This window comes from Poecilia latipinna, unplaced genomic scaffold (assembly GCF_001443285.1).
Source record: "Poecilia latipinna isolate Pla-1442-1.1 unplaced genomic scaffold, P_latipinna-1.0 Scaffold188, whole genome shotgun sequence".
Taxonomy (NCBI): Eukaryota; Metazoa; Chordata; class Actinopteri; order Cyprinodontiformes; family Poeciliidae; genus Poecilia; species Poecilia latipinna.
In genome coordinates, this window is record NW_015112804.1 from 1 (window position 1) to 23,732 (window position 23,732).

A 23,732-nucleotide genomic window follows, 5' to 3' on the forward strand; every position below is an offset into this window, starting at 1 on the left:
GCGTTCAACGTTGATTCAATGTTTCTGGCTGACATTGATTCAATGTTGTTTCAATCATTCTGTGCTATCTGGGTAAGGACAGAGACAGTGGCTTGATTTAAAAGCACACATTTGGAGACTTCAAGCTGTTTTGAATCAGATGAGATGCATTCAGCAGAACTCGCTCCGGTGAGTAAATGTGCTGAGTTTATGACAAACTGAGACACAAATCAAAGCGAGTGAGTTTGATCCCAGCGAGCTCTGAGTAAGTGGTTTGGCATTAAACACTGCAGTCCGGCTGAATGAGTGTCAACATGTGACTCTGAATATTCATTGAAAACAAAGAGTGAGTGTAGTGACTCAGACCTGACAGCAGCTGTTTCAGTTGGAGGCCATTCATCCTCCATCTGATCTGTGAATGAAACGATGAAGATGAAGATGGTCAGATAAAAGGAAGGACAGCGAGCAGATGTGTGTGACAAAATGTGCTACTTTGTTTCTGCAAACAGACAATTTCAGATTCAAACAAGCTTTTTGTGTACATTTTTAATTTACCTAGAACATAGTGACGCCTAGTGGTTGAGTCTGTCATTGCAACTTTAAAATCTAAAATTTCTGAGTTCAAAAAGTCAAAAATTTGGTAGAATTTGTAGATTAATCTTGACATTTAAAAAAAATCGTAAATTTCTGAGCTTGAAAAGTTGAAAATTTGCTAGAAAAAAACTGAACTTTTGAGATTAATCTCAGAATTTTTTCAAGAAAAACTTGGAAATTTTTCAGATTGAAGTGTCAAACTTAATCACAAAAATCTTCTAGAAAATACATGGAAGTTTCTGAGTCTGAAAAGTTGAAAGTTTCTTGAAAAAATTCAAAAATGTTAAATCTCAGAATTTTTCAAGAAAAAAATTACAAATTTCACAATTTGAAAGTTGAAAGTTTGCTAAAAATAACTCAGAAATTTTGACTTTAATCTCAGAGATTTGAGAATTTGATTTCTGAATTTGGTTTGCTGCTCCGTCTCTGTGGGAAACAAAATGAAACAGACTAGAAGAATAAAGTAGAGTGACACTGTTTCAGATAAAGTTAGTTTTTATTTAAAGTTATCTATCAGGCACAGCAGTCATCATGTTCATCAGTGAAACACGAAGCGAAGCAGCTACCTGGGTCACATGACACAGAGCTGAGGTTCAGACGGGACGACACAAAGATCCGAAGCTGCTCGCTCATTATAACGACACAAACACTTTATTTCATCTCAACCATCAGCTACTGACTTCACAGGAAAAATAAAGTCAACATTTCAACAGAGAAACAGTTAAAATCTGAATAAATACAAAGATTTGTTGTGTTTTGTTGCTACAGCAGTTTACAGCTCAGCATATGGCTTTAAATAGTAAATCTAGCTTCATTAATCCCAGGTGGAAACATGACGAAAGCTTTGAAAGTTCAATGCTACAGTGAAGCTACATTTTCTTTAGATGAACAAAGAGAAAAATTTACAAATTAACAAACATTATTTATAGATAACGAAAAAATGAATTAAACTCACTGATTTAACTACTAAAATAGTAAAATGTCAGGGCATTCTATAGAAATATATTAGTGGTTCATTGCAACTATTAAATGTTTAAGTTTGAACAAAATAACTCAAATGTAATGACTGAGACACAACCAAACAATTTAAGTGTATTTCTGCTGACATAATGGAAGATAAAAACTGATAATCTATAAACTAATAATCAACTCTCCTAAAATAAACATTTTTTTAATCACATCAGCTTCCAGGCTGACTAAGGAACAAACACACATAGATATTAGAAAACAGGAAATGTGGAAATGAAATTACAATTAGAACAAAAAGGGAAGTAAAAGCGATAGGAAGACACCATGGCACCGAGTCACAGAGGAAGAGGAGGCACTAAGTGTTTTCATGAAGCTACATTCAGACCCGCTCCGTCTGGAAACCTGACAACATTTTAAAAACGAGCAGTTTCCTTTGAATTACAACTTTATGAAACGGAAAAAAAAACAAACAACTGATGTTAAAAGGATGGTTTGACTTTTTTATGAAGGAGGTTTGCATTAAGAACCGCTCAGAGGAAATGAGGCGTTAGTGAACCAATGCAGCTGATGGTTTTCCAGTTTTAAACCAGAACTGGTAAGAAAATTCAGTTTTCTGTTTGGATCAGTATTTATGAAATCTGATTGGATCTAACAGGATTTAGATTTATAAACTTTGATCTGATTGATATTTATAAATTGATGTAACCTAATTGTGAACAGTATTCACAGATCCATTTATGAACATTTGGATAAAAAAATAATTTATTTGAATCTTGGAGATTATCAATTGAGATAATATTCATCTCAATTATGATTGAGATGAATATTATCAAAGGAAAATCAGCTTCGGTTAATTAAAAACCATCTAATTATAGATCAAAGCTAATCTTCCATCGGTCGTTTATGTTCTCAGAACTTTTACAGTTAGGGCTTTAATTCATCGAGCCGTTTTCAGTTTTTATAAAAAAATATAAAATGGAGGGAAGTTTTAGGCGAGTCGTGAAATATAACATTAACACAGAGGAATGGATGATGATCAGGAACCAAACATCCAATAATATTCACATGTAATTCCTCCAGAGGCGATCATGAAACATTTTGGCTGCTGGGATTCAGAAGGAAAATGCATTTTTACACAAAAAGCTACAATAAAAAGCGAAAACATTCTTGCCACGCTTCCATTAAGCACATTTATTTTCAAATGTAAATGGCGCAGTTAAGTGGTCAATGGAAACGAAGCTTGAGAGATGTTTGGTCTCTTTTCAAATCTTATAGACAAATAATGCATTTTACACGATAAAACTGATTATAAAATAAAGATTAAGTCTAATTTTATCAATACATCTTTCTGAAAAGTCCAACAAACATTAAGACTCAGTTTTATCAAGAACAATAGTAAGATTAATCAAGATTAAATATCTAAAGTTCTTTGTGATTTCTGAAGTGGAATAATGTAAGAAAAGCGTCGCTGCTGATAAACAATGAAGGAAAACAATCTGCGCTGGAGATCTGCTTTGGTTGTGATTAGTGGATTTACTGTTGTTTTGCATATTCTACCGGATCAGACTAGAAGAAGCACTTTCTTGTTTTATAATGAGCTCTCTTGGGGATTACTGGAAGTGCAAAGTGAAAGCTCAGCAAATACATAAAGGAGAGTTTTTTTTTTCTTTATTTAAATGATCGCACCTGCTTTAATTACCCTGCCCAAAAAATAATGAGTAAATATAGAAACTCTTTGCTTTTAACAAAGAAAAATGTAATATACTGCAAAAACACAAAATCTTACCAAGTATTTTTGGTCTAGTTTGTAGCATAAATATCTCAGTGCACTTGAAATACAGCAAAACTAACTTAAAAGTAACTTCTTAGCAAACTACAGACTCCTTCCAGCGTGACGTCGCAAGTTCCCACACCATCTCCTGGCTGTAGGCAAAAAGCTGCTTGCTAACTAGCATTAATTTTAGCTGTTAATTTATTAAAATAACACACTAAATCTTAATAATTGACAATTAGATAACAAGGTCAGGAAACAGTTTTAATTACAGAAAAATAGCGAGTGGAAGGGAAGTAGTTCAGTTATGCTAGCTTGACTATGACAACCGTAACACATAGATGTGCAGTGGAATTCGGTGTGTAACTTTTAAGTTAGTTTGTCTTCTTTCAAGTGTGCTAAGATATTTGGACTAGAAACCAGACCAAAGTTACTTGGTAATTTTTTGTGTTTTTGCAGTGTAAATGTGAGAAATAAAAGCTTTGATAGGAAATTCATCCTAAATTAGAAAGGATGAGTTCCTTCCATCCTTTCTAATTTAGGATGAATTATGGGACCGGTTGAGGTGGATTCAGCTCCTGCTGATCAGGCTGAATGAGAAGATCTGCTAGAGTGTTTCAGGTGAACCAGAGTGGATTTACCCTCATCTTCCTCCTGATGAAGATCACAGCAGCCCTTCACTGCGGCTGTCGCTTCTCCGTGGCGTCCAGTCGCCCATCAGCGGCTCCAGTTGAGAAACCAAGTTTCCTCTCTGGCTTAATGTTCCCGATCCCGTCGCCTCACTGGTACCTCAAACAGAGGCAGGGTCCTTGATGGCGACGACAGCTCGGGGTCAGAGTTCGTTGCCAGGAGGTCCCCGGGTTTGTTGCCGCGGCGATCAGAGGTGGTGATGGACAAGTCCTGGCAAACCTCGTAGGAGCATTTTCTCTTCTGCAGCGCCTCGGCTCTGACGGCCAGGGAGCGGGCGCAAACCGTCAGCAGCACAATGAGCGTGCCCAGAAGGAGAGACACCATTGGCCAGAGGACGCAGTGCAGCAGGACGCTGGTGTCATGGGAACGCTGCCACAGCACGTCGTCAGGCCTGCAAAACCAGAGATAAACAGAAATCAACTTGAGGATTTATTATCAAATATATGAATATTTATAACAACAGAAGGCTATTGAGGAACAAATGACAAAATTTAAGATTCGCAATTAACGTATTTAAGGCCGACTTAATTTTGTAAAAATCACTTTCAGGCATTTGAAGGCCTTAATTTTAGATATGTGTAAGACTTTTTAAGGATGTGCAGAAACCACGCAGCATGTTAATTTGAAAGCAAAGATATTGAAAATTAAAAACAGGACGCAATGCATGAGTAGAAAACAATTGAAGAAGAAATTACAAAATTTAAGATTTGCAATTAACGTATTTAAGGCCCACTTACATTTTTAACTGAATATAAGACATTTTAAGGCCCAAATTTTAGATAGATTAGTTTAAGACCTTTAAAGGACGCCCCGCATCATTTTGATTTGGAAGCAAAGAAATTGAAAATAAAATAGATCGCTGCCACAAAGCGTCGTCAGACCTGGAAAATCAGAAATAAACAGAAATCAATTGGAGGATTAATGAGTTAGTAACTTTATTCTGATATACTGGAATATATATACAAGAATGAAAAACTATTGAGGAGGAAATGACAAAATTTCAGACCAGTGATTAACACTTTAACATTTAAAATTTGTTTTAATGAATTTAAGACACCTTAATGCCTTATTTTTAGATACCTTAGACTCTTAAAAACTTTTTAAGGATGCATGGAAACCATGCAGCATGTTGATGTGGAAGCAAAGCAATTGAAAATAAAACAATTATGAAAAAACTCTTAAAGATTTTTGCTTCAGATAAACACAATAAAGACACAAACAGTTTGTTTTGGTTTTCAACTAAAGCATTTCCAGTTCTACAAGTGGTTTTATATATATATCTATATATGTATATATATATAATAAAAATTCCCTTCTCGCCCTCCGCGGGTGAGGAGCTCATCTTCTGAGCTCGGGTCCTCTACCAGAGGCCTGGGAGCCTGAGGGTTCTGCGCAGTATCTTGGCTGTGCCTAGAACTGCACATTTCTGGACTGAGATGCCAGCATCTTGCACCCTGCTGTTATGTGCTGGACTGTCTCAGAGGCCTCTTTGCACAACCTACTCCTTGGGTCTTTTCTGGTGTGGTAGATCTGAGCCTCTATTGCTCTGGTGTTCATATATATAAGAAAAAAACTACTTAAAACCACCAGTTTGGTTGATTTTAATTTTTACAGATATCTGTAATCCTGAATGGCAGTTTTGACATTCGATCAGAAGTTTTGCACCAACCGTTTTAAATTATAAACACCATGTGGTGAAATTAATTGAAGGCCTGGCAGCATTTAGAAATACAGACAAATGCTTTCACAGCATTCGTTCATTGATTCATCGAGCTGCATCACTGCGATGGGAGCCATTTTGGTGCTTTGTGTAAAACCCTACAGCGCCTCATAAAAGTATTCCCACCCACTGACACCGGTACCACTTTGCTTTGTTACAGGGAAAACTTCAATGCATTTTATTGGGATTTTATGTGCAAAGTAGCAGATGGCTGTGGAAAATTAAACTGGTTCTAGAGCCAAGATGCAGCTGTAGCCCCAACACAGGTTTCCTACTTGAACTGAAGAATCTCTCAGGTAAATTTCAATATTTCTGAACTCCAGTTCCATTAAGCATCTTTTTTCAGAAATAAAAAGAACCTTTGGTCCCGTGTTATTAAGCCCCAGAGGTCCAATCAGAGACATTGTAGTGAAAAAACTCTAATGAGCAGAGGTATAGCTAATTTATATAATGGAGGCATGTAATGCAGCAGCATGCCGCACCTTGATTGGTTACCGGGGTAATGAGCCGTGCTTCTGAGAAAAGGTCAGAAATATTAATAACGTTCTCATTTCACAGTGACTGGATTTCGTTTTTCTTCAGAACTATCGAAGAGATTTTAATCCCTGCAAAAAATAATTTAAAAAAAAGTTTAAACTTCTTCCTGCGCTGAGAAAAAAAAAAGTCCATGAATGTCCAACTTTCCAGCTGCAACATTTTAGTTTCTGTAACCAACATAGAAGCAACTATTACACTAATATCAATATTTATTATAATTTTTTTATTATCAATTATCTTTTAATCATTTCACATTTAATTAATGATCCAAAAATCTGCTAAAGCCTGATTTATATTAATATGAAAATTGATCAGATTTACCAATTAGGAATAGAAAAATACTAGAAAGAAATCAAAAGCTGTTAATGATGAATTTAAACTTTTAGCATTTATAGTGATTAAATTAACAACTTCATCGTTGGATTAAATCAGATTTGGATTGTTTTCTTCTTCTGAGTTGGAGAAATCTTTACAATATTGGGGAATTATTTCTTCAGACTTCTAAATAGCAAAGATGTTCAAATTTAAGGTATAAATAGCAACACAAAGAAAGTGACAAAGTGGAGGAAGTAAATGAGTATTAAACGTCTAAATAAGAGAAACGGGTAGTGCTTTTATTTTGATATTTCCCTGTAATTTAGCAGATAGCTTAGCAGTTGGTAGGTTACGTTTAATTTGTTGTGAAATGATCCACAGTCATTCTGTTGGAGAGACATTCATGCAGTCTTGAAGCTAACGCTAACAGGAACAGATTGCTATGAGTCGCTAACATCCCATAATAATCCACCAACATCACTGGCTAGTAATCCAGCTCACTGTTTCGCAGTAAAGGTTTTTAGCTCAGACATCGCCTTCCTGTCACTCTTCATTAATCTGATAAAAACTGGGACTCGAGTCTCTGACCACGAGTCCAAGTCAAGTCTGAAATTTTATTTTTGAGCCTGAAATGCGACTCGAGTCCAAAGTCTCAAACTCAACTAGTCGTCTGGGGACTCTTTAAATTAAACACGCTTTAAAACAGCAAAGAACTGGTTCAGAAAAATCAGTCGTTGTGACGATTTAGCTGCTGTTATATTTAAACATTCCTTCCAGAAACACATAAACCCAAAGCCCAGGTGTGGTTTTTTTCAAATCTTTAAATAAAACGGCATGCAGTGCTCTAGTTTTCCGTCTAAATGACCGAAAAGCCGATGTGCAGCATCAACAAGCTCCCGCTGGGCCCTCATTTACGAAGCAGAGAGTCCTCACCCTGCTGCAGAGATAAAAATAAAAGCAGCTGAGGTCACAGGTAAGCAGAGGCTGAATAATAGGAGGATAAAGCTGACACACACAACAAGCTCCTCAGTTTTTCTTTGTCTCATCAGTTTGTGGTTGCACCGCACGCTTAAAAAGGTTTTGTTAGAAAAACAATCATATCCCTAGATTTTGTTTAGGAGTTTCTGAATAGAGAGGCATAGAAACAAATGCATGCTACACAATTATTAGTAAAAAATTAAAACAAAACATGATGAAGAAATACACAGAATTTTGTGGTTATGGCGAAATGTGAAAGTTTATTAATAAAGAGTTTTGGTGCAGACTCTGTTTTTCAAGACGCTGATGCTCATAATTTTCTTGATTTTATGTAAAATCCTTCCTTGCATCATCGTCTCCATAACTACTAAGTGTAGCAACAGGCCTGTCATGATAGCCCATTTTTCTGGACGATAAATTGTCCCAGACGTTATCGCAATAAACGATAATATTGATGTTTTGAGACAATTTTTGAGTAATATAATGCAAGAACACATTCTCAGAGATTAATACATGTTAAATGCTAGTGAATATGTAACACTGGAACTGGCAGACATTTTAAATATCCAAAATAAATAAAAGAAAAACAAATGTAAACAAAGCTGTTCTTAAAAAATGCTCTAGTTGAGACAAAAACACCAGACTGAAAACTTTTATCATCTGTTTTTAGTAGAAAGAGAAAAAAACAATAAATCATTCAAATGGAAATTATTTGTTTTAATTTATGATGCGGTTAATCTGGCAAAAGTCCTAACAAAATAAAGTTACTAAAATAAAAGTAAAAATACTCCTAAAAGTACATTTTGTCCAAAAAGTTACTCAAGTAAATGTAACTAGTTACAACCCAACTCTGGCGTTGAGATGTAATAACCAGGAAATGTTTTTTTTTTTCCAGCAGGGTCACAAATCCCAGCCAGTCATTTAGGAAGTGGACAATCTTCTATCAGACACAGCAGCTCCTCAAAGCCGGCCGGCCGTCTGTAATCTCCTGAGGTGAGATTGATCTGTCAGCTTTCACACCCTCACACGTCCTCCTGCTTCCAATTTGTCCGTCTCGCACCTGGAGACGGACGAGTGTGTGTTTGTGTCTCACCTCCTCTGCTGGTTGAAGAAGCAGGTGAAGGACTGGCTGCTGACCTCTTTGGTGAAGTAATCCTCCCACAGCAGAACGTTGTCTTTGTTCTTCTGATTGTCCCTCTCACAGGGGGGGACGTAGGAGCACTGGGGACACAGACGTAACCTTTTAATAATAAAACACTAAAGGAGATCAATTACATCTTAAATAAATGTTATAGTGCCACTTTATACACTGCAAAAACGCAAAATCTAGCATTTGGTTATTTCACTTATGGGAAGAATGTTTTAAGTGAAAATAATCTACCAATAGAACTAGTAGTTCTTTGGCAATTTTAAGGAATGATTGACTTAAAACAAGTTTATACTTCTTGCTGAGAAGTTTTTTTGTAAGTGTACTAAGATATTTGCACTAAAAAGTAGAGCAGAATTTCTTGGTAAGATTTTGTGTTTTTGCAGTGTAGCAAAATCAAGTAACTATGTTACCTTCTGTTGTTATAAAAATGCGATGCAGCTGTGGAAAAAATTCAAGAGACCACTTAAAACGATCGGTTTCTCTGGTTTTACATTCGATAGGTTTATGTTTGAGTAAAATGAACATTGTTCTTTTATTCTGTGAACTACCCACAACATGTCTCCAAAATTCCAAGCAAAAAGTTTGTATTTATTTGCAGAAAATGAGAAATGGTTAAAATTACGGAAAAGAGGCAGTGCTTGAGCTGCGTCTTGAAGGCGGAGCTAGCTCCACCTATCGATTTGCACAGTTGAATGGTTGCCATGGAGATTAAAGGATTTCTCAAACATGCATGAAGGAATCAGGTTACATCATATTATAATAAAGCTAAAAGCTGAAAAAAGAGTCAATTTTAAATTATACTGCCTCTTTAAATGAATGAATATATACAGAACTGTTCATCTGACACCTCTCCTAAAGAGTGTCACTGATTGCCCTGCAGGAGGCGCCGTAATGGGGTCAAAAACAAGCTGAAAAGCTGAACACTGATTGGCTCAGAGGTGTCTGTCGCTGTCTTTTACTTTGAGCCGCTGAACACAACTTTATTTTCTGCACGTTTCATAGCAGGAGGCTGATTGTTGCCTGGTTGGAGGAACCAGAAGTTGCTCTGGTGATGGAGTGATTGGTAGAGAGGAAGAGGAAGGCGGGGAGTTTCAATCCCAGAAAAGGTCAGTTTAGTCATTTTAAAGCTCAGGTGTCACTCTGTTGCTTCAGTTCATTCAAGTTCAGCATTTCAGTTCAGTCGAGGTTTGGACTTTGACTAGGCCAGAGGTCTACAACCTTTATAACTTAACCTGTCTGTCACTAGAGGACCCAAATTTGGGTCCTCTCGTGACAGGGGTGTCAAACTCCAGTCCTCAAGGGCTGCTGTCCTGCAACTTTTAGATGTGCCTCTGCTGCACCACACCTGAAAAGAATAATTAGGTCATTAGCAAGGCTCTGGAGAACCGATCTACACAGGGAGGAGGTAATTAAGCCATTTCATTCCACTGTTTTTTACCTGTGGCACATCTAAACACTGCAGGACAGCGGCCCTTGAGGACTGGAGTTTGACACCCCTGTCATTGTGAATGACAACCTGAGACCAACAGGTGAAAGAGTCATTTTCACTATCCGGCTAGTCAAATAAAACTCATTTAGAGCCAAAAATGTCTTCTGACTATTTATAATTTAGATAAAGATCTACTACTAGAAATTTATTTTTAAAGATTCATCATTTTATTATTATTTTTAGGATTTAAAATAAAGATAAATTTGAGCAAAAAGAGGGTGAATTTTTTTCTGTAGAATAAAGAATGATGTAAAAAAATTTTTATTTAATTTGTTAAAATTTGTTTAAATTTAAATGGACAGATTTCAAGCTAAAAACAGATCTGAAAACATATTCTAGTACTTTTCTTGTCATTCTTTGTAAAAATTCAATGCAAATCTAATTGTTTTAAAACCTGCATTTGTTATATGGAAATGTATCAACATTAGTTGGTTGTTTTTAATTTTTAGCCAAAGTTATTCTATTGTGAAAGGTCCAAAGAGCCACTTATGGCTTTTCCAAGTTTCCTCATAGAGCACCGCTCCCCCACTCAGCTCCTTCAGACTAGCCAGCAGAAATCAGCAAACACCTGGTGGGCCAGCTCAGCTCATTAAGAGCTACATCTTACTTCAACGCTGGCAAAAATGTTAAAGGGTTAATAGAGGAGCCATGTTGAGATGACTTCAGATGACTGCACAGCTTCAGTTATTACAACTAAAAACCAGCGATCAGGCCCGAAACCTGGGAGTAGTGATGGTCTCTGACCTGAACCTTCAGAGCCACATTAAGACAGTCACAAAGTCGGCCTTCTATCACCTGAAGAACATCTCCAGGATTAGAGGACTGATGTCTCAGCAGGATCTAGAGAAACTCATCCATGCGTTTATCTTCAGCTGCATTGATTACTGCAACAGCGTCTTCACAGGTCTGACTAATAAATCAATCAAACAGCTGCAGCTGATCCAGAAGCTGCTGCTGCTGTTCTCACTAAAACCATGAAGATAGAGAACATAACACCAGTTTTAAAGTCCCTACACTGGCTCCCTGTAGCTCAAAGAATAGACTTTAAAATACTGTTGTTAGTTTATAAATCACTGAATGGTTTAGCACCACAATACATTAAAGATCTGTTATTGCTGTACCAACCATCTAGACCCCTCAGATCTTCTGGTTCTGGTCTGCTCTGCATCCCCAGAACCAGAACCAAACGAGGAGAAGCAGCATTCAGTTTCTATGCACCACGGATTTGGAACAAACTTCCAGAAAACTGTAAAACAGCTGAAACACTGGGTGCCTTTAAATCTCAACTTAAAACCCACCTGTTTAGAGTTGCTTATGGCTAAATTAGGATTAGAGTGCGGGTTTTGATGTCTTTGATGTTTTTAATGTTTAATCTATTAATTTCTTTTTATTTCTCTTTCTCACTATTTACATTTTAATGATGTAAAGCCTCCCCGGAAAACATCCCAGTTAAACAACGTTTAACTAAAGTCCTATGGGGTTTAGAGTCCCAGTTGACGGCGTTTCAACTAACACGATTACAAAATAAACGTAAGTGAATTTCCGAGAGGTTAGAGTCCTTGTCAAACTGTGTTTTTGACTAAAGTCCCAGAGGGTTAGAGTCCCGGTTAAAAGATGTTTAACTGAAGTCCTAAAAGGGGCGCGGGTTTTAATGTTTTTATCTTTTTTATTCAAAATCTCTTTCTCACTGTTTATTCAATGTCACATGCTGTTTTTCTTTTAATTATGTGAAGCACTTTGAAATTCCTTGCTGCTGAAATGTGCTATACAAATAAAATTTGATTGATTGACTGACTTCCTGAAGGTGGAGTTTCAGGAAGAGCAGGAGCTTCTTAAAGAGACAGGGACCCAATTTCAAAGTGTTAAATTACAAAGTAAAATTTCTTTTGGGTCATATTTGATCTACACAGTATCTATATACTTGATTATGTTAGAAAATGTCTTTATATGCCTGGGAAACACATAAAACTGCCTCTGTAAATGTTTCCCACTGGTAAATGCGGTTTCTCTCTGCAGAAAGACGGACTTCAAACAGAACCACCTGTTCATTTTAATAGATAAAGGGCTGCAGAAACTTGAATTTGTCTGTAAAATATTAAACTCTTCCTGCAAGAGGATCAGGTTAAGTGGCAACACTCGTTCAGCTTTAGGTTTATTAAACTCCACATTGTCTTTGAACGTATCAATGCTCTGAATATGAAGCCCCTGAAGTGACGGCGGCGCCTCAGAGAGGAATGTAAATGAGCTGCTGTTTTCACGCTGTCACTACATCCTGAAGGGAGTGTGAATCTGCAGCCGCTCTCCTCGTCGTGACGGCACACACACTCCACATCGATCTCATTTAGGCCGCTTATTGCCGGCAGGAGCGCGCTCGTCTGCGATTGTAGCCTCGGCCCGTTGGCATGGCAACCGCAATCATCCGGCAGGGTGGCCCGCCGCTGACGTCACGGGGCGAGGTGCGCGCCATTGGCCGGCCGAGGACGGATGGCCGCGGCGTTTGTGAGGCGACAATTACCTGAAGCGGAGAGAAGCAGCGAGAGGAAGAAACGGAGCGACTGACACGCTTAACGCTGCGAAGCCGCAGTCAGGTCGTCACTTTGAAAGAGATTTTTCTGCCATCAGTTTATCTCCACATGTTCCCAGCTGGCAGAGCCTTGTCTTATTTTAGTCACAGCAACAGGAAAGGTGAATGGATTTCAACTGTCTGAAGTGTTTGAAAAGCAGAACCAGTGTTTATTTAGATAAATCTAAACTCAGGTGTGTCATTAAATCAGAGTTTCAGTTTCCACAATGAAGCATTAAAACAAAAATCCTCTTTAATTTAAGGGTTCAGTTAGGGTGCATTCACACACAACAGGAATATCAACTTTTTACTGCAGTTTTATTAGGTTGAATTTTTAATTATAGTTTAGCGTGATCTCAACGTGACTTTTGTTAGTTTTAATTCATTTTTACAGTGTGTTTACACATTTTCATTAGTCATTATTAATTTAATATTGTTTAGTTTTTATTAGTTTTCATTTTTTCACACTTTGGTTAATTTGTAGGTCCAGAATTAAAAAGTCTGAATTGCGATTATGTACAAATCAATTCGGTAATAAATACTCAAAAATTGTGATCAATTATTCTTGTTTGAGCAACTGACTGACATTTCTTTCACAACTTCTGCTGTCGCCATATTGGAGAATAATGTAAGGCTTAAAAGGGCTAATAAATATAATTCCCCTGATGTTATAAAATACTGATAACTTCATATCAATACTATCAATATTTTGAATCGATCTGTCCTCCTCTAATAAAAGCTGATTTATATGCAACAAAGTCTGGATAAACATGATTCTACTTATTATAGAAACTCGGTTATTATAAAATGACGATACTTTGTGTCAGTTTAAACTTTTTCAATTGCAAAAAAAATGTCAGTAATAATTCTATCCTGATTAAAAAGAAAAAGTCTTCATCTTCATCAAGACTTTTATGCCAATACAGGAGTAAATATCTCATTTTTTATTCTCTCCGTCTGATATTAAACCAGTCCAGTATGAAATTAACTTTCCAAAGATCATTTTTGACAACATTTCTGTTCTGGTCCAAATGGTCTTAAATTAAAATGATGAAACATTAATATGACAGCAGACACTGAAAACAATTAACTGTGAGCACAGCAGCATCCATCACGTCCCATCAGGCTGATCAGATCAGCCAAGGAGAGAAGCTCCGCGATTTCATGATTGGACTGAAATTACAGAGACAGAAAGAAAACACAAAGTTCTCCTTCCAGCCTCCAAACCGGATATGAGGCCAAAACACGAGAGGTTGAGAAGCAAAACATGAACAGAGACAGAAATGAGCCTGAATCAATTCAAAACGACAACAAAAGGAACCAAAACGTGATCAAAACATGATCATACACCAACATGCAAAATGACAGCAAAACATAAATAAACATAAAAAATATTAATTGAATTTACAAACCAGCTGACTGCATAGATACAACATTTAATAAAATGGAAAAATATCAATTAATAAAGATAAAATAATAATAAAAAGGAATTTACAAATCAGCCACAACAGAAATTAACCACAAAACATTTGGAAACAACATAAATGGGTTTGTAAAGCCACCAAGAAGAAGTTAATGACTGAAGAGCCACGTGTGATGAGATTTTGTGTTTTTTCTGTAATCTGACAGCAGAGCAGAAAGTGCTGATGTTATGGAAGCACAGCGTTTGTTTCTGTAATGAATTTAAACAGATAATCAGGATCTGTGAGGCTTTCTGTCTGACTCGTCTAAACGGATTAACACGAAGCCACGTCTACCTGTCTGACAGACAGCCATGACTCAGCAGAAAAGCTCTGAGCATTTCTGCTGCATCATGATAACTTCATGAAGGTAGAGACGTTAAATCCTCACTCTGACACAAACATCGTCTAATTAAAGACAGCCTGATTAAATCACGAGCTACGTCTGAAGGTGAGATACACAAATCATCCAAAAAATCCCTAATCAGGCAAATCAGGCAAATTAGAGGCGCAAGAAAAATCAGGATTTGTTCACTTTTCCCTCAGAAAAATTCAAGAACTTTTCAAGCATTTTCAAAGTAAGTTTTTAAACTGTTCCAGCTGCACAGTTAGGAGATAAAAACAAGACAAATCAACTAAAAATACATGTTTTAACTCATTATTTTATATAACTGTTGTTAATATTTTTGTGACATTTTTATGTTTTCAAATGTTTCTCACATTGGGGGATTTAACAAAAAAAAAATCCCCCCAATTTCAATAACTTTGTTTAATGTATAAAATATATCAAATCTTTATTCCAATTAAAGATACTGGATTGCCAAAGTGAGTCACTGAGGCATTAAGAATAATAAATATTCAAAACATTAAAAGAATCCAAACATATTGTGTTAAGATAAAGGACATATTTTAGTCAAAATAAGTTCTTAAATATAAAATATTTTTGTTGAGTTTTCTGGAATTTAGCAAATACAAATAATTTTGGTAATTCCAGCTGACAAAATAAGAAAAGATTAGTCTGATTTAACTTCAGAGAGAGAAAATAATGTGTATTTTTTATTAAATATCTGGTTTCAACTGTAAGTAATGTTTTTCAAAATTAGCCTTTTAATCAAACGTTAGATTGAATTATATTACTAAACTCTGCAGTTTGAATATCAAGCACTTTCAAGGACTTCATACAGAACTTGTAGTTGGGTTGTAACTACAGTAAAACCTACATGAAATTAAATGGTTTTTAAGGATTCCAGACCCAGGATGCACCAACCCGACCCAAAGATGAATAAGTTCCTAAGTTGAGTTTTTAAACAAGTAAACTGACCAAATGTGTAATCTATGTGCAGGAACAAACAGCTGAAGAAACTTCATAAATTGACCCCCTCCTGGATTTGATTATTTTTATTTTCTGCCTTTAAATTTCCCCTCTGGGACAAAAACTTTTATTGAATTAGCTTGAATTGGATTTCCTCACTGCAGATGAAACTCTCAGCATAAAGTTCTGGATGATCCAGGAAACCGTTTCTCCAGCTGCAATGTTTCTGTAAGTAGTTTCTTTATTGAATTTCTGTCAGAGCAAAAAATACAATAAAAACTGTTTAGTTTTGTTTTTTGCTTTTATAGAATCTATTTTTACTAAATAAATCCATATTTGAAAGATCAAAAAACAACATCCAAACTTTTGGCCATAATATTTGGATAATATTATATTCAGAAAACTTTAGAAATGTAATTAAACTTTAACAGAGTTTGTAACAAGAAAAAACACACTTGTAGGAATATAAAGCTATGAGGTAAATAATAAAGTAGCTTGATATTATTTTAGGATTATTAATAAATTATTTAAGGAGAGAATAACTGAAAAAGTGCCTTAAATTAGCAAATATTATTATGTAATTTAATTGAAAGAAAATGAGCTCTCAAGGAAACAATCTTGTTCCTGATATATTATCAGTTTGATAAATTATCAGCCACATTACAAGAATGCTGGAGACTTGAGACTCTGAATACGAATTAATGTCAATTTGTGTGTGTGTGTGTGCGTGTGTGTGCGCAGTGTTGTCCTCTTGTTACCCACAAATCTCATCATTTACATTTATAACATAATTAAGTCATAAACGAGGAAATTACTGGCACAGTAATTGGCTGAACGAGGCCGCCCACCTGCCCCATCTCCTCTCTTCCTTCCTCCGTCTCTTTTCTGTCACATCATGTTCGTGTCGCCGTCTCATTATTGAGACGCCACATGAAGGATTTTAGGCCCAGAACTGGTCACATTTGCTCTTTAGATGACAGAAACTGAAGGAGGTTAGTCTCTAATCCATCCGATTCGCTGGAACAAGGCCAGAGGTCTGCAGCTGCTTCCGTCTGCAGGCTCAATAAATCAACCAGGATTGATCTGATCAACATCTCAACGATTCCTAATTATCACACAAGGATTCTGGAAGCTAAATTATCATCCTCTACTTTGCTATCACTGCTTCAGACATACTCTGGCTTTGTTTAAATAAAAATGTGAAATCTAAATAGATTTAGTAAACAAAACGGCAGGAGTTATGTAAAATTTTACTGCGTTAATGTTGTCATTTTAGTTTCCATAAAAATGTGATCCTGTCTGTCACTTTGTTTCAGCTAAAATCACATGTTCTGCCTGTAAAACTGGGTTTTCTTCTGGACTTTTTAAAACTGTCTTGCTGAGTGAAATTCACACCTGAATTTAACCAAATAATTTGAAGCTGTGGTTCTCTTTCAAACCAACCAAACCCTTTAACAAACCTGTTCCCCTCCTCGCCTGTGGGAGCGCTGCACCAAGAACCACTGAAGGAAACAATACAAAAACCTCTGAAGAAGACACTGAACGCAACTTCCTCCTTCGCAAAATATAAACAAAAATGGAGCGGCGTCAGATTTTAGCTGTTGTAGGATTTCGCTTTTGTCTTTTGTAAAAGACAACGAGCCATTTCTCCTGCTAAAGGTAACATTGTATTTGTTCTAGTTTTATTTACCCAGAATGCCTTGTGCTGGAGTCAATTTCTTATTTTGGAAAAGTCCATTTCAACTGAATCGAGACCGAGGTTTGTAGATGGACAGGGTTCGCTTTGTTTAGACCAATTACAGATTCACACCTCACCAAACGAACCAAACTTTAAACAGACTGGAGTTTATTAAAGTGGATTAGACAACTTAAATGTCCGTAGGCTGTCTATTTACGTGTCTAAAAAAAGGGTAACAGTGGAGCTGCTTGAAAGGAAAATGGAAAAACATTTAGTTTGTTTTCATTATCACTTCAGCAGCTAAAAGCAGCAGGTTTCTAACCGTCCTGCTAATACACCTTTGGATTTCCATTGAGAAAGAAGAAAATCAAGTTTGAACCACTGGAGGGACAGCTGCAGCAGGAGCTACGTGCTACAAACAAAATCTCTGAGAAATGAGCTCTGAAATCATGTGGAGTAATCCTCATCACAGCCAACATCTGTGTGGAGGTTTTACAGATCACTGGTGGAGCCAAAGCAGCTTTAGTTGGATAGAAAGACTTTCAGGGAAGGATGTAGTACCTTTCAGAACAAGTGAAAAGCATTCTGGGAAACCAACACTGTCAGAACAAACGTGTATAAATGCTGCTATGTTCGGGGGTAACAGAGGCTGCAGTGCAAAGAGTCGGGCTTTGATGAAAGTTATGTTTTATGATCAAACAGAGGAATGTTCTGAACTCCAACCAGGCTAATCAGCTAATGACCTCCCAACACAGGGAAGGCGATCTATTTCCTTTAATCACCTGCTGGTAAAGGTGACCTATTATACTTCCTTGAGCAGGTTAGCATAAGGTGATAAAAAACATGTTCATTATATTAAAATCATATTTAGATGATGACATTTAGTCAGCTCAGTTCTGTCTATTTTGGCCTCCTGCCACTTTAAACCCAAATAAGCTGTTGCTGGCCACGCCCCCCAACCAACGTTTATACTAGCAGGTGAAAATAGCTGCAAACAGATGAGCAATTATACAACCATGCATATTTAAAAAGCATTAGTAGTGCCTCCTGCACAGCCAACTAGAATGTAGGAAGTGGTTTCTGGATGGTACGTCAACATCAACAAATTTGTCTTTTCCAGCAGCCATTGTACAGGGCATACAGCGGTAAAACCAGCTGAGGACTCATATTTGCTGGGGAACTCTGCTGGGGTTGCCAGGTAATGGCACAGTGTGACTTAACAACTGGAAGTATTTGAAACAGCTAATTTTCCAGACACCAAAAATGATTAACTTATCGCCAGAAACCGACTGGATTTTTTTTTTTTTTTTTTTTGTATGCTTGGACGGTTTCTAGAAGCAGTAGAAACCAAAACGAAAATATAAAAATATAGAATGTCCCCTTTAAATATTTTTCAACCTGAAAGGAAACCTGGATTCATCTCCACTGCTCCGAGGGCAGCAAATGTTCTGATCACATCCATATAAACACGCACACGCGCGCACACACACACACACACACACACACACACACACACACACACACACCCTGAGCCATCTTTCCTTTATTGAGGTCAGGAGTTCATTTCATTTTTGTTCCAACAGAAATGATCTGTAGAAATAAGAACAGGAAAAGTCTAGAAGGATAATAAAAATGATGTGAGTTGTTCCTGAAGGTTTGGACCTCATGAGGACGTTATGGCTCCACTGAAGGGCAGGGTCGTCTCACTTTAAGGCTCAGAGTCAGGTTTAATGAATCCTTTTTTAAAAACGAAAGCACTCTGAGCTCAGCGTACATCCAGCTCCTCTTAAATAGAAAATGATGAAGTGCCGTTTTTCATCAGATAACTATGCAGACCTGCAGCTCTAATTAAAATGTGACAAAACCATCAAACCTGAGTGTGTGTTGATGCATTACCATGTAAATTAGAGCACTCTGATCAGCAGATTCACAAAGTGTGAAGTCAGACTTTACCGTTTTTCATTTTGAGTTATGGGAGGGAAATGATGCACAGAAAAGCTGCAGCACTGAACCATTTTCTCCAACCAATCTGCAGGTAAGTTACCGTAACAACAGAATGAGTGATTTTATTAGCTGATGCAGGATCAAGATTTCATTAAAAACATCATCATGGTGCCTTAACACCCTCACAGACACAAATATGTGGAGGTGACCTGAATTTATTTTAATTTTGTGGTCATAACATTGTTGAAATGAGTTACTAACTCATTGGGAAATGGGAACTCAGAGCTGGGTTTGATGTCAGAATTTCAAACATGGTGGCGTCCAGAAAACATTGTCTGCAATAACTCTTACAAACATCATTTTAAGTTTTACTTTCCATAAGCAAAAACAACTTTCAGTTTGTTCAGGTTACTGTAACAGGCGCTAAACATGTTTCCACTGTATCGTGTTGATGCGAGGAGCGGCCATGTTGAAACAGGAAGTTGGTCTTTCAAGTCATAACTTTGGTAGTGGGACTTGGAAATCCAACTTTGTATGGCGTTCCAGTTTATTTTTCCAACTGGGAAATCAGAATCCCCCAGTTCTGACTACAACTGGAATGCAACATCAGACTTTGAGTTTTATTTTGAGCTTTTCAACTCCAGTTGAAAGAGAAAAAAGAAACAAATCTCAAAGGTTAAAGGTGACTGTATTTACAATGTGTCTACAATAGCACTTTTTTGTCAAATATGTTGAAAAAAATCATTAAAAGCATGAATGAGAAAAGCAGTTTGGGGAATTAAATGTTGAAAGTAAAGATATGAACTCAATTCAAAAAGGTTTAGATGGTGAACTATGAACATGAATCATTAACCAAACTGAACTGAGTTTTAAGAACTAGTTCATGTTAAGGATGTGTAGTGATCCATCTCCTGGGTTTGTTTCTTGAACATCTTTGCTTCACATACACAGACTGTGAGCTGACGAAGATCTTAATGTCATGTCAGTCATTTAGTCTGCGGGCGGCTCCATTAACTAACCGCCCCCTATAGACACAACACCAATTAACTGGGAGAAAAACTCTCTTCATCTGGCTCTCAGTCAGCTGGTTTACATCCACAAAGTCCATTTCAGACGAGTCTGCAATTAATGCTGCCTGCGTGTCTGCTGGTGAAAGGTCACAGAGCTCAGGAGGAGTTAAAGGTAAATGAAATGTTCTTTATTTTCTGTTTATTTGCTGTCAGTCAGCTCTAGCAGCTAGAAGTCACAAATACAGTAACAGCTGCACAGACAGCAGAGCTGTAGTTCACTGAGTTTACAGTCACTTCTGATGCTGAAGGACTCAAATTTCATGCTTTCATTTCTCTACAATTAATATTACAACTTCTAGTGTTCAGTCTGATCACTCATTAACTGTATTACTGGACCTGCAGCTGGTTAACTGCTAATGACCCACATCAAACAGGCAGCAACATAGTTACTAAGTTAATACAAGGCTGGGCGATAATGTTGAAAAACGCATCATAATATAATTGCTTCATATCAGTCCGTATCAATAAGTGTTGATTAGTTTTTTGTTTTAAATGTCTAAAATACAGCCAAGCTGGAGGCGTGGCCTTTTCCGTTTTATCTACAGTTTTCACTTCACATTTTTAATTTTGAAGCAGTTATGAGGCACAGTGGTGAAACCTTAAACCGCTGCTGCGCCAGTTACTCAGCAGGTTGTTGCTAGGCAACCAGAGAATGAGAGCGTTAGCTGAGAGGTTGAGCAGCTAAAGCCCTAAATTAATGTTTAATATAATTTAATTATAAAACGTTACACTTTAAAATAAAGTAAGCCTGACAGCAAACTGACGATTCAAATAAATGAAGGCAATGATACATCACCATGGTAACAAGAGATGGATTATCCTGACTCCAACGTTAATTCCTGATGTGATTTTAAACGTTATTAAAGTAAAAAAATTCTGATTTTTTTTTATCAGACTTGTGGAGTTTCTTATTCCTCACATCCTGATGTGAAACAAGGAGAGTTTATTTTAATACTAAACATCTCTAGGAGCGATCCGGTTACTGGGAATCAACTGAGGAGTTCTGGGGTCCTGTTAGCTGGACCCCAGAATAAGTTAAACACCTGACAGCACATTGCTAAGTACGGGGGAGAATCTGTGATGCTGCGGGATTGTTTCTCTTCCAAAAAGCCTGAGAACCTCATCAGAGTGGTCAGCATCAGAAATTCTCCGGAAAACTGATCATCGCTGCAGTTTTCTGCAGGATAATGATCCAAAATGTACAACCAAACAAAAAATAATTCACTTTATTCCTTATACAGTAAATCTGAGCAACTTTTCAAAAACACATACGTAATTTAGGCCATTTTTTTTCCCTAACTTTTCTTTAAAATGTGAAAATAACAGTAAAAGTCAAAACAGCGCATTGAAGAGTTTTCCTGCCGATTACTTTTTCACTCTTTATAATAATTCTGCATTCATTCATGGCATAGCGGTTGTTTGTGTTTTTGTTTGCCTTCCTGTGTGATTGGTTGAGGATAAACAGTTTAATCCCTGAGGTTAACCTGGCGATGATGATGATGATGATGATGATGATGTAAGCAGTGGGCGGAGCCTCAGAGGTTTCCTTTCTCCCTCTGGGGAGATTAAAGGATTCCTGAATGAAGCGTGACTCGCCCTCCCTCTCTCTCCTTGTCTCCACATTATCGGTCGCTATGGCGACGGAGCGCCATAGCCGATGCGAGATCTCTGCCCTCTATATTTACTCTGTTGCCATGGTGACAGCCCAGCCGTGTGGCGAGGTTGGAGGGGAGTAAACTTCTGGGTTAATGTAGTGCCGTTTTATTATTTTGGTCTGAATCTCGCAGATGGTGGAGACACCTGAACGCACCAGCTGTGCTGCGTTCACTGCTCTCTGGAAATAACACCCAGACTTCAGCTTAACATATTAAATGATAATCTCTACTTCATTGAATAAGACATGTTCGGGTATTAAAAGGGCCACTGTTTTCTTCCCATCTAGCATCCAACAGAGGTGGGAGCTGATCTGAAGTGTTAAAAAACTGAATATTTTTAAACTTGACGGTCTTCAGGCCGACTGCAGCTTTTAATTGATGCTAATTGCTGGCATTGTCCCCAACGTGTGCCGACAAGAACAATTTTAAAATCTCACTTTATGAACCAGGAAAAATCTGACCCAAACAACCTGAATGTTACAACTAAACTTTTTGATCTGTCTGTACAAACTGTATTTTGTGTTTCCCGTTCTGAGAGAAGTGATGAAGTGTCTCATAAAGCAGCTGCTGTGTATCTCCTCTGAGCTGGGAACAGAGCTGGACAGAAGGTTAATGGGATGAGGAGGATTATTTTTACTTTTTGGACCCGTTATTCTTACTTAGAATAGGTGGAAGACGATGGATTTTACAGATGGATTTTTCACTTAGATGAGATGTTTCTGACCTGAATGGGTCTACAGCTGCAAGCGGCTAATTTTTCCTCGACAGTCTGAACGGACAAATCTGATCTTTCCACCCCCAAAAAATCTGATTCGAACTAAATCGGACATCTGATTTTTATTCAAAGCGTCTTCAGTTTGAACGGTCATGTCGTATTTTATCCAACATGCATCGTAATTCATAATAATTCTGCACCAGAAGAAGACAGACGACGTAAACAATGACTGAAAATCATGATTCTGAAACTATGAAAGCAGTTTGTGTCAAAAAGAACCAGTCTTGGTTCTGACTTCACATCCAAGCAGACTTCAGTCAAAGCTCCACAAACAGCCATTGCTAATAGTTTATCAGCTTCTTTTGTCTTGTTACAGTCTAGTGATGATCCTGTTGGCTTCCACTGTTGAATAAACTTATCCATAAACAGCTCAATTCTTTATTACTGCTGTCATCAGACCGCTGAAGTGTGCCATCTACGTTCTTCTTCTGCGCTTTAAGGTTGTAAACACAGAAGTTTGATAGCAGTCACGTTTAATTAGTAAAATGAAGGACTGAACAAAAGAAAAAAAATATTTTAGTCATTGCTAAGTCGTAGCCTTAGCAACAACTGTCTCCACAGAAGAATTGTAGTTTTTCCTGTGGTAACTTTAATGTGGCATTTGCGGCTTTCACTGCAGTCTGCTGTTCAGATCCCTGATCACGAAGGCTCAGCTCAGATTTTAAACAAACTGAGAAGTTCNGTAAATAATAAAGTAGCTTGATATTATTTTAGGATTATTAATAAATTATTTAAGGAGAGAATAACTGAAAAAGTGCCTTAAATTAGCAAATATTATTATGTAATTTAATTGAAAGAAAATGAGCTCTCAAGGAAACAATCTTGTTCCTGATATATTATCAGTTTGATAAATTATCAGCCACATTACAAGAATGCTGGAGACTTGAGACTCTGAATACGAATTAATGTCAATTTGTGTGTGTGTGTGTGCGTGTGTGTGCGCAGTGTTGTCCTCTTGTTACCCACAAATCTCATCATTTACATTTATAACATAATTAAGTCATAAACGAGGAAATTACTGGCACAGTAATTGGCTGAACGAGGCCGCCCACCTGCCCCATCTCCTCTCTTCCTTCCTCCGTC

General features: G+C 37.2%; 1 protein-coding gene across 2 annotated transcripts in view; it reads right to left on the bottom strand.

Annotated features, from left to right (window-relative positions):
• Nucleotides 1-1,050: 1,050 nt before the first annotated feature.
• Nucleotides 1,051-23,732, bottom strand: part of LOC106946360 (calcium-activated potassium channel subunit beta-4) — a 37,030-nt gene continuing 14,348 nt past the window's right edge. For both annotated transcript variants that reach the window (XM_015030635.1, XM_015030634.1), the window contains exons 4-5: nucleotides 8,647-8,774; nucleotides 1,051-4,394 (exon numbers count right to left, since the gene is read on the bottom strand). In XM_015030635.1, coding sequence (XP_014886121.1) covers nucleotides 4,070-4,394; nucleotides 8,647-8,774 — 453 coding nt within the window. In that variant the 3' untranslated portion in view covers nucleotides 1,051-4,069. The remainder of the gene's footprint in view (nucleotides 4,395-8,646; nucleotides 8,775-23,732) is intronic.